This window comes from Malaclemys terrapin, chromosome 1 (genome assembly GCF_027887155.1).
Source record: "Malaclemys terrapin pileata isolate rMalTer1 chromosome 1, rMalTer1.hap1, whole genome shotgun sequence".
NCBI classification, from domain to species: Eukaryota; Metazoa; Chordata; order Testudines; family Emydidae; genus Malaclemys; species Malaclemys terrapin.
This window is the reverse complement of record NC_071505.1, coordinates 241,125,073-241,137,377: the sequence shown is the minus strand read 5'-3', so window position 1 is coordinate 241,137,377 and position 12,305 is coordinate 241,125,073. Positions and strand designations below refer to the sequence as shown.

General features: G+C 38.5%; 1 protein-coding gene across 3 annotated transcripts in view; it reads left to right on the top strand.

Moving 5' to 3' along the window:
• Nucleotides 1–10,001, top strand: part of EDAR (ectodysplasin A receptor) — a 113,279-nt gene extending 103,278 nt beyond the window's left edge. For all 3 annotated transcript variants that reach the window (XM_054010704.1, XM_054010700.1, XM_054010699.1), the window contains 3 exons: nucleotides 777–933; nucleotides 4,299–4,359; nucleotides 7,604–10,001. In XM_054010704.1, coding sequence (XP_053866679.1) covers nucleotides 777–933; nucleotides 4,299–4,359; nucleotides 7,604–7,923 — 538 coding nt within the window. In that variant the 3' untranslated portion in view covers nucleotides 7,924–10,001. The remainder of the gene's footprint in view (nucleotides 1–776; nucleotides 934–4,298; nucleotides 4,360–7,603) is intronic.
• Nucleotides 10,002–12,305: the final 2,304 nt, after the last annotated feature.

Sequence of the window (12,305 nt, the reverse complement as noted above, 5' to 3'; positions counted from 1 at the left end):
AATACTATCCTTATACCCTTATAATACTATCCTTCTTATTCCTATACTATACCTAAATCTATTCATCACGCATTGATTACATCTCTATTGCTGTGGTTAATTCATAACACAATTAAATGATTATATGAAATAATTGGCTACAGCTCCATTCGCCTTTAGGATTCTTTGAGCTCTCCCTAGCTGCTGAGCCCCGCTAGATGACACAATGAGCTTTGTACCACATCACAAAAACTACATCTACACTACAAAGCTAGGGGGTGATTCCCAGCTTGCCAACACATAGTCGTGCTAGGTCAATGAGGAGAGAGTATAAATAGTAGTGTAGCTATAATAGCATGGGCAGCCTGAACTACCTGGGTACGTGCTGCCACTGCCCATGCTACCATGGCTACGTTACTATTTATATTCATGCTAGCTGTCATCTAACTAGCACAAGAATATGAATGCAAGCTTGGAATCACACCCCTAGCTCGAAGTGTAGACAAAGGGAAAGTCGGGAAGAGCTAGAATTTGGCCCTGAGTAAAGAAACATATTTAAAAAAAATCCTTTATAAGGTCTCCCTCTTGCTCTCACACAGGTATTCATGACTGTGTAACTTAAATAGAGACCGTTGCACATACATCTTCAATAGCAGGATCAAGCTTTAATTACATGATCCCTCAGGATAGACATTTTTTAAATAAAAAAATTATTCCATTGCTTCTAAGATAGAAAAGAGAATTGGACTCATACTATCAAAGGCTGCATTGCCGTAATCTTACCCTTAATTTTTCAGTGAAAATGATGCATCTTCTGAGAATGAACGACTTTTAAGCCGAAGCATGGACAGTGATGAAGAAGCTGCTGTTGATAAACAAGGGACCCCAGACCTGTGCTTGTTATCTTTAGTTCATCTCACCAGGGACAAATCTACAAATAACAAATCAACTGGGGTAAGGCTTTTTTCAAAACTGAAAATGGAGAAGTATTTTGATAGTTTTTTAAAAAAAAATACATGCATAAAATCATCACTACAATAAAACAATGAATCACAATGCAGATCAAACTAATCTACAGGAAAGTTTTGCAAGGTAATTAGAAATTGTCTGACAATCTCATCTATAGAGACAGCATATAGTATTCCTTCAATATGCCAAAAATGCTGTGTGCACATATAAAATGCACTGTTAAGGGCTGAGAAATTAAGCACCCAAAAGTCAGGAAATTCAAAAGAAAGTTTCCTACAGCAGTATTAACTCTGCTCTTTTGAACACTGTACATTTTATGGTACACATTTTAACAAAGAAATCAATAATACAGCAAGGCATGCATTTAAACCGGCAAATCGAGAAAGAAAAATTTTGTCTTGGTTTTTCTGTTTAAATGCATTCCTTGCTGTATTATTGACTTTTTGTTAAAATGTATACCATAAAATGTACAGTGTTCAAAAGAGCACCATTAATGTTGCTGTAGGAACATGACTATATGGACAATGGACTAGCCTAGTGTTATAGTGGGAACCTTAACTTCTTAAGCACACAAGTCAGGAAATTCAGAACAACATGCTCATTTCTACACCCTCATGTTTCATTAATATTAATTTTCATACTTAGTTTTCCTGATTATTTTTCAAAGATACAAGAGTCACATTGAAGGTGGCTCCAATATTCCAAAGAACCACACCTGCGCCATCTCACTGTTTGGTTTCTCTACTTGTGGCATACATTCCTTCCGGCTGGCTGGCTGGCTCCCTCACAGTGTATTTAAAGGCAGCTAAGGGCATATAAACACATGCGTAAGGTGCTTCAGCACATACCAAACTTTCTAACCCATGTTAACATTAAAGCATACTTAAAAAGAAAATGCACATATTCATATGGATATGTTTTATACTTTCACAGCTTTAAAAATACTATAACCACTACAATGAAGTCAGTCAGGCCAAGATAGAAGTTTGTAGCATCAACCATTTTTGGTTATCCAAGACTGAAAAAGAAACTTAAACAAAACAAAACAAAAAAAAACAAAAAAAAACTTTGAAAAGTATCTTTTCACACTTGTGTAGTTTAACTGGCTGAGATGATTTAGCTCAAAACTTTCCAAAATAGCTCATCTTTCCACTAAGACCAGACATGGAAAGTTTCAGCCTCACGGGAGATGCTTTTAGCTTTGCTTTTAGAAAGTTATGAACAGCTGAAAATGATCATTAACTCCATGTATGAGTTTTTGTTATCTGTCCTTAGGTATTTCTAATGCACACATCATCATAGACTCTAGGCACCATTGTCTAGCTATACTTCACATTGGGTTGAAATCTGGTACACAGGTTTTCAGACCAAGTGGCAATGTCATAAGAAAAGGCTCTAAAGACCGTATACACAATAGATACAGCCTCAGAAGCTTTTCTTTGGCTTGTAAGCTTGTCTAAAGCATAGATAGATCCCTTATCCTAGACCTCTCCCCTGGAATATGGTTATGATGACTTGATACCTCTTAACAAGTATAAAACAAGGTCTTTGATGGAAATACAGATTGTGCTGAGACACTCAGCTTCCATGCCTCGGATTTTAGGACCAAACCAGGTTCCACGCGCTAAAGTACTTGGGGGGTGCAGATGAAATAGTGTTTATAAGACAGACCATAGAGCTCAATGGGTGTTGAGTGAGGCTAAGGACAGCTAGAGAGAAAGGTAGAAAAATATAGAGAATTTCAAAGCTAGATTTGGCAGGCTCTTCGCCTTACTCTGGACTGCTCCTTCCTGTTTTAAAAAATATTATGCAATGAGTTACCACAAAGAGGAACCAAGATCAAAACACAAATGTAGCCATTTGCTTGTGGGCTAAGCACAGTGCAGAATCAGCAACCTCGGCATTTGGAAAAGAAGACAGCCTCTGGCATCTCTCTCGCTGGACTTGGGAGGGAGGCGTTAGTTAGTCTCTCTCTGCCCCAGAGACAATCAGCACAGAAGGGAGGCTCCCGAATGGAGAGAGAAAATGGGGAATCCAAGATGCTTTAAGAGGAACTCTAAAAACCCCTTATGGAAAAAAATGTGAGCTCCTGACATGTTTATAAAGTGGCTACTCCAAATGCACAACAGTTACTGCACTTAGAAAACCTCAAACTTGCAAGTTTTTATTATAAAATAACACCAAAAATATGTAAAATCCATTTAATAGCTGTATTCCCATCTCATTATGTTCAAAATACCTGCAGACTTAATGTGTCTACATGACAGGTCAAGTGAGCAGCAGTCAATTGGGGATCCACAACCACAGGCCTAGAAATCCAATTGATTGATGTACCTGGGCTTTTATAGGCCAGTGAAAACAAACCAGACAAGATCGTCCCAGAAACCCAGAAGCTCAAGCAGGCTTTTTTCAGGGTGTTTTCTAAATACATTTGTGACAACTGGTGAGTTTGTGAAACAAGTGTTTGAGTCCCATGATAAAGAGATTTTTTCCAATAGCTTGCTCCTAGCTAGAGCTGGCTGGAAGACAACAATTCTGTATTCTGACAACTTTCAAGGTTTTAAAATTGTTTTCATTTGGCATTGGAACAAAAACAAAACCTTTTCACTGTTTTTGCAAAATAGAACTGTGTTAAAACATCTGGTTTCAGATTGAAAAGGTCAGATCAATTCACGTGTCTCTCGTCAGAAGTGATCAGAGAGCCCTGGATCTCAGAAACCCTTCTTGTCTAAATCAAGATGTTTCTGCTTCAGCTTTGACAAAAGAGCATATTTTGGCACAAAAAAAATAATAATAATACATTTAATTGAAAATGTTCCAATTGGCCTAATCGACCCCTAATGCCAACCAGCAACAACTCCGGCAAGTACAACCCTCTTGCAGTGTGCTGGGAGAATTAATTCATCACAGCTGGTCCAATCCTGTGTACCTAACAATTTGGGGCACGCAGCTACAGTATTTAGTTTACTCTCTCCCTTGGGCAGGGTCTATAAAGGGAAATCAAATACTAAAACACTTAAAGCAGAAAGTTCATTAATGCAGATGAGATGACACTGGGATACAGGAAAAGGGAGATCTCAGACAGTGGAAAGCGAAAGCTGAAAAATATTTTTACTCTTAACTCATTTATGCTTATCCTACTCGTCCATGAATCTTCAGAAGAGACCCTGGGAGGCTCCCTGTGCTATGCCGTGTGTTCAGCGTCTTGGAAGAGGAGCCTCTAGAGAGCACCTCAAGAGGTTGCATTGTGTATCTGGTGCCTCTGTTTGCCTAGTAATTATCTCCTCATGTGACTGAAGAAATAACAAGATGCTAGTCTTTAAAATATGTTTGGTTGCTGCTCCCTTTAGATTCAAAGTCGAAGGAAAAAGATACTTGATGTGTATGCGAACGTATGTGGTGTTGCCGAAGGTGAGTGTGAACAAAATACATCCAAACTGACTGTATAGAATTAGATCTTCACTATTGGCCGTGGAATCTATTTCCTTTTGCCTTCATAACTGTCAAAAAATGGTCTACAAAGAGATAATCCAAATTTGGGGTAAATTATAAATTGTATAATTTGTATTAGTTATTTATTTTAAGTAAATTGGATGAACACAAACTGATTAAAATATGTTTTGATAAGTTTAAAATTAAGATTTGGGAAGGATCAGATTTGTATTTCAGCTCTCAACTCCCTCAAGCCCTACTCCACTCTGCCATCACATCCTGAAAACAGTAGTTTCCAAGTTGGGCAGTTTTTAAGGTTTTAATTCGATTTAGCACTTGATTACCTGTATTACCTAGGCACAGTGGACATGGATTCATTTCACTACATCAAAGAGTACATAATCTTATTTAATTCTCTCTTTTTCTATGTGTTCTATGGCTCAGTGCAATCTCAGCTCCCACCAGACCACTGGTATTGAATTTGAAATGGAAAAAGCTCTATTAGCCTCCAAATCAATTAAAGACGGGTAAATACAAAAGTCAGAATCATAGAAGTGTAGGACTGGAAGGGACCTCGACAGGTCATCTAGTCCAGTGCCCTGCACTCATGGCAGGACTATGTAATAACTAGACCATTTCTGATAAGTGTTTGCCTAACCACCTTTCAGGAATGACGGAGATTCCACAATCTCCCAAGGCAGTTTGTTCCAGTGCTTAACCACCCTGACAGGTGAGACATTTTTCCTAATGTCCAACCTAAACCTCCCTTGCTGCAACTTAAGCCCATTGCCTCTTGTCCTAGCCTCAGAGGTTAAGGAGAACAATTTTTCTCCCTCCTCTTTGTAACAACTTTTATGTACTTGAAAACTGTTATGTCCCTCCTCAGGCCTCTCTTCTCCAGCTAAACAAATCCAATATTTTCAATCTTCCCTCATAGGTCAGGTTTTCTAGATCTTTAATAATTTTTGTTGCTCTTCTCTGGACTTTCTCCAATTTGTCCACATCTTTCCTGAAATGTGGCACCCAGAACTAGGCACAATACTCCAGCTAAGGTCTTGTCAAGCACAGAGTAGAGTGGAAGAATTACTTCTCATGTCTTGCTTACAACACTTCTGCTAATATATCCCAAAATGATGTTCGCTTTTTTTTTTGTAGTGTTACACTGCTGTCTCATATTTAGCTTGTGATCCACTATAACCCCCAGATTCCTTTTTGCAGTACTCTTTCCTATGCAGTCATTTCCCATTTTGTACGTGTGCAACTGATTGTTCCTTCCTAAATGGAGTACTTTGCATTTGTCCTTATTGAAGTTCATCCTATTTATTTCAGACTATTTCTCCAGTTTGTCCAGATCATTTTGAATTGTAATCCTATCATGCAAAGCACTTCCAATTCCTCCCAGCATGATATCGTCCGCAAACTTTATAAGTGTATTCTCTATGTCATTATCAAAATCATTGATGAAGATATTGAACAGAACCGGACCCAGGACTGATCCCTGCGGGACCCCACTTGATATGCCCTTCCAGCTGTGAACCACTGTTAACTACTTTCTGGGAATGGTTTTCCAAACAGTTCTGCACCCACCTTCTAGTAGCTCCATCTAGGTTGCATTTCCCTAGTTTGTTTATGAGATGCTCATGCAAGACAGTATGAAAAACCTTACTACAGTCAAGATATATCACATCTACCTCTTCCCCTCCATCCACAAGGCTGGTTACCCTGTCTAAAAAAGCTATTAGATTGGTTTGACACAATTTGTTCTTGACAAATCCATGCTGTTACTTATCACCTTATTATCTTCTAGGTGTTCAGAAATTGATGCTTAATTATTTGTTGCTGATACTGTCTCCTGTACTACATCTAGTATTATGGAGAAACTGTCTAGCAAAGAGCATCCATTCAGCCACATGATCATTCTAATATTGACTAAGCTCTCCTATGGAGGTACTTCAACAATAAAACTCTTGCAGGAATTTATATGCATGGAGGCAGTAGGCATCATGGTACGACCTGTGCTCATCTCATCCCTGCAAGACCACCTTCCAATTACGGAGACAGAGAGAGCCAGAGTCAGGGGAGAGTCAAACACTGAGCAATCTGTGGGAGATGATTATTGTCTGCAAAGTACTCTCTGTGCCATTATATAACTGAATTTTGTACCATTAGAAAACTGGTGGCTGCTGGCCAGTTTGCAAAGCCAAAACGAAACTCTTGTACTAAACATACTTAGCTACATCTATTGAAGTGCTCACTAGGGATACATCTACAATATATTCCCTGGGACAGCTACTTCAGGATTAGCTGAGAAAGGGATACAGTAGTAAGGCAATACACAACTCAGTTAAGAATCCATAGGAGGAGAGATTAATAAGACTGGGATTTTTCAGCTTAGACAAGAGATGAGTAAGGGGGGATATGACAGATCTATAAAATCATGACTTGTATGAAGAAAGTAAATAAGTAAGTGTTATTTACTCTTCATAACACAAGAACTAGGGGTCACCAAATGAAATTAATAGACAGCTAGTTTAAAACAAACAAAAGGAAGTATTTCTTCACACAACGCACAGTAAACCTGTGGAACTCTTTGCCAGAGGATGTTCTGAAGGCCAAGACTATAACAGAGTTCAAAGAAGAACTGGATAAGTTCACGGAGGATAGGTCCATCAATGGCTATTAGTCTGGATGGGCAGGGATGCAAAACCATGCTTTGAAGTGTACCAAGCCTCTGTTTGCTGGGATCGGGCACCAGGGAATGGATCACTTGATGATTACTGGTGCTGTTCATTCCCTCTGAAGCCCTGGAATTGGCCACTGTCAGAAGACAGGATACTGGGCTAGATGGATGATTGGTCTGACTCAATATGGCCGTTCTTTTGTTCTATGTTCTTATCTTATTTCCCACTCAAATTCACACATGCATTCTTCTCTTATCCTCTCTCCTGTTTCAGTTTTTTCTCTCTTTCAAGACTTTTCCAATTTGATACTGTCATTTGGGGCTATTAATTTAGGGCTACCCATGTCAAAATACTCATGTGAGAGTAACTCAAAGAGTTGAGTACAAGGCAAAGTGTGTTACTCATGATTTTTTGGGGTGTACTTATTATTTAATATTTTAAGATTATGCTAATAATATTATAGTACTGAACAAGGGAACATTTCTAGTAGTCATCAAGATCTGTATCTAGAACTTCTGACTCTAAGAATTTTTACTTCATAGGTCTCAGTCCCACAGAGCTGCCATTTGATTGCCTGGAGAAGACCAGCAGGATGCTCAGCTCAACGTACAACTCAGAAAAAGCTATTGTGAAAACATGGCGCCACCTTGCTGAGAGCTTTGGACTAAAGAGGGATGAAATAGGTGGTATGACAGATGGCATGCAACTCTTCGACCGCATCAGCACAGCCGGCTACAGTATCCCAGAACTTCTAACCAAACTAGTGCAAATTGAACGGTTAGATGCTGTTGAGTCTTTGTGCGCAGATATTTTGGAGTGGGCACAAGTGATGCCTTCACCTGAACCAGTGGTTACATCCTGATGTGAGCACCATTTCCAAAGGATGTGCAAGAACATTGATCCCAAGAACAACGGTTCAAAGACACGGGGTAGAGACTTAAAAGAATCGGTGGTTTTCTCATATACTACTCATATTCACGCCGAAGAGTAAAGCAAGGCAAGATTTGCAACTGAATTTATCACCAACAAATTAAACAGAATGGCTTTTGTTAAACAGTTACTGATAGTAAGTGGACACTAATATCCATTTTCCACAAAATTTACAAGTATAGGTACAGGTCAATCTGCTGATAGCCTGTCTGGCTTTGAAGAAAGCCCATTTAATTATTGTCTGAAGATAGTTCTATCACCTGGGGCTCTGTTCAGTAATTTAAAATCTACAGTTAGATACAGTACCATGGAATACAGATAAAGCATACATATTTCTATCAGCTCTAACACTGTAATTGTAACCAATTTCATTCCTTATACATACTATGGATTTGTTGAATCAAGAAGTGCTTAGATTAACTAATTATACTGTATGAAAAAAGTTACTAATGGAGTCTACATGATCCAAATGCTTCAAATGACTGTATGTACTGGTAAGAAAGATGGCAGTGATTGCTCTTAAGTTAAAAGGACAATATTTTTTCTATTCTCTGTATTTATAAACAAACACTTGTCTATTGCATTACAAGACATTTTGCTTTATCGGTATTAATGACGTCTGTGCTTCTTAAGTTATATTCCAAACAAAAACGGTGCATACGCTAGAACTGCAGAGGACAAAGAACAAAAAACACTTGAAAAAGAAGAAAATGTAGCAAATCAAGTGGTGGTTGAAAAGCTGTGCTCTTGTAAAAATATGATATGAACATGAACACAGAGATCACAGGATTAAAAAACCATGGAAGCTTTATTGTGAGGTTGTCCACAGCAGCAACCTATCAATTTATTTGTTTAAAAAGTTAACAAATCGCTATTTTTCTTGAGATAGTGGGTTTTTAAACCTATAATTGCAGAGACCAGAAGCCAGTAGCTGTTAACAATCCAGTTGGTTAATCTACAGTTCAGTACATTGCTCAGTGGTGACAGATTTCAGTGAGAGTTATTACTAAATTAAAACAAATTCCATGACTTACAAAGCAATACTTTTTTAATTACAAATTGCATGACTGAGCTAATGTGTTATAAAAATATCAGTCATATCCTTGAAACTAACAACCAGTTTTCCACCAGTGAGCATACAGAATTTATCTCTGACAGGGCTATAATTATGTGCTGAATGTTTAATATCACCATTTAGCAGTTAATTTGCTGATCTTTTCAGTACTTATTTCGTGTAGTCTGGGAGCTACATAATTTAATTATCCTTTGAGTTTCTCTTTGAAATCTTCTTTTCCTACTTGTTCTATGGAAATTATAAAAATACTTCCCTTAATTAGCCTGCAAATGCCAAATTTGATCATAATTCTGTCCTTAAAGGAAGTTTGCTGCTTCCTTAAAAAAAATACTTTCACATTTAAAAAATAGAGATAACAAAACCCCAATTGACTTCAGTGGGGACAGGATTTCAGGCAAGATCTGAATTTTGCAGTTTGAGCCCATCTCTAATAAAAAGGAAAGTTGCTATTTTTCTTATGCCAGTATATAACTACAGTGTTGTCCTACAACTATAGGACTGATCTGACATTTATTGTTTCATTTAATATTAACATATTGTGTACTTATGTAAAGACAAACAGTGATCATTTGTTTATTGAGCCTTGAGAAACATTAGGCCCTTGAAATTAATGGTGCCAATGTGCACACAGACTATTTAACATTACACATCTACCCCGATATAACGTGACCCGATATAACACGAATTTGGATATAATGCGGTAAAACAGTGCTCGGGGAGGGGGGGCAGAGGGGGACTGTGCACTCCGGCAGATCAAAGCAAGTTCAATATAACGCAGTTTTACCTATAACGCAGTAAGATTTTTTTGGCTCCCGAGGACAGCGTTCTATCGGGGTAGAGGTGTAATTTATTTGATATATAGAGAAAATTGTATTGTGTTACAGGAATAAAACAGAATACTTCTATATATCTTGCCTAAAGGCATCATTTCTAATAATTTTGTTTAATGTCTGTACATATAACTTATTATATTGTATAATACGAATAAACATATAGACTAATAAAATAAAGATATTGAACATAATATTAGTCATGTCTTCATTTAAATTGTTTATTGATCCAGAAATCTGTAATTAAATAAATCACTCAAGGGCTAGCAGGCACTTTATATTCCTGTGGAACAGACTGCCTACACAACATACACGAACGATTTGAAGTAGGAAAGGAAAGGCATTTGGGAGCCTAAATTCAGGCTTTTTTTTTTTTAATATATATCTTGGTTTTGGTGTACACTTTGTGTACCAAACATAAGGAATGGTGTGAAAAAAGCATGAAGTCACACATGGGAGGAAACAAAGGAAGTAATACACTATTATCTGACTTGTGTGTCTGGAAAAATCAGGGAACCCAGACATTCCATTTAGCCAAGTTTTAAAAATAAATAGTTTTTAATCCACATTTTAGACAGAATTTTGTTTCCACCACATGACAAAAATCAAACCCAAATATTCGACCAACCCATTGATAATTAGCCAACGCCTTTCCAAAATAGAGAGGAAGGGAGCACCAGAGGCCATCCTGGAAAGCTGATATATTCTAATTTTTTCAATCAGAAGGCTCAACTATGATTGTTTTAGAAGTACTTCTATCATTGGATGAGTGACGGACTCTAGTGCATTCTCTGACTTGTATTTTAGGGAGGCAAATTGCCCAAGGCAAGATATTGATATTGCCCCTACCTGTGTTTTAAACGCACTCTGGATCAAGGCTCCCACACTTCCCTGTGAATGAACTCTAGCCAGATGCTATTTTATCTATGAAGCCAATATATTCAGATTCATTAATATCACTTGAGAACAAATGTCACAGAATTGAGATATAGGCAATAGAACTACAATAAATACCTGAACAGACCGTGAAAGAGCAGTACAATTATTTCTTAAAAATTAAATGGTATGTAGAAAAAGATCATGTTTATGTATATCTATAGTTTTAAAAAACTAATTCATTTAAAAACAATATTTAAAATATTCAAACAATATTTATGGTATTTAAACAATGTAAATTAATGTTTTTTTTTTATTTTAGATTCCTGTTTCATTTCTCTCTCCCTTTTTCCCTGTAGTCCTAAACCCATGTATTGAGGCTACCATGTCCTGGGGCTGAAGGTGGTGTTTGTGTGACATTTTTAAAAGCATCAAAGTGACTGTTCCATTTTCAAAAGAATGAGACTTAGGCTTCTAACTGCCCAACTCACTTTTCGGAATGGGACTTAGGAGCCTAAGTTACTAAGGGTACATCTACACTACAGGGGGGGAGTCGATTTAAGATACGGAAATTCAGCTACGTGAATAGCGTAGCTGAATTCGACATATCGCAGCCGACTTACCCCGCTGTGAGGACGGCGGCAAAATCGACTTCTGCGGCTTTCTGTCAACGGCGCTTACTCCCACCTCCGCTGGTGGAGTAAGAGCGTCGATTCGGGGATCGATTGTCGCGTCCCCATGGGACGCGATAAAGCGATCCCCGAGAGGTCGATTTCTACCCGCCGATTCAGGCGGGTAGTGTAGACCTAGCCTTAGACATTTCAAAATTTTGCCCTAAGTCTGTTTGAAAGTCAGTGAGACTTAGGCTTCTAAGTTACTTGGGTATTTTTGAAATGTTTACCTATTGGTTTATCCTCATTAATTACAATAGAATCTGCTTTCACACCGTACCCTTACACACTCTCAGAACACACATTTTGGGAAAAATTCAGGACTGGGAGTGTGTTGGGGTCACTCTGAAAGCAGTAACCGAAGCAGCTGGAAGCCAAGTGTGACTGGTGTGTAGCTGGCAGGTTGCAGCTATATATACACAGACACTCAGGTCATGACCTGTATTCTGTTTGGCTGTTTGTGAGCGGCCCAGGTGGAAGCTACAGAACCACAGCATTGTGATGCACCCATGGTTGCACGGCAGGTGATGACAACCCCTCACTAGTCTGGATCGCACCCCAGAATGTGGTGACCAGGGCATGAGACAAAGACAGTACCACCGACAATGAAAGTGCTGCTTCGGGCCCCAAACTCAACAGTGCCTGCCCCAGCACCACTGTCAAGAGTGCCATCTTAACCAAAAAGCGAATGGAGGAATGCTTTGATACATTACTCAACGCTTTGTTCCCTTTCTTGGCAGATTTAGGGACCAGAGATCTGCCTCTCCCAGCAACATCCTTGGAAGCCTTCTGTTTCTTCCTGGGCACTGACAAGGGTGAGCAATGCTGGGACTCATGAGCATTGGAGGCCCAATTCTCACAG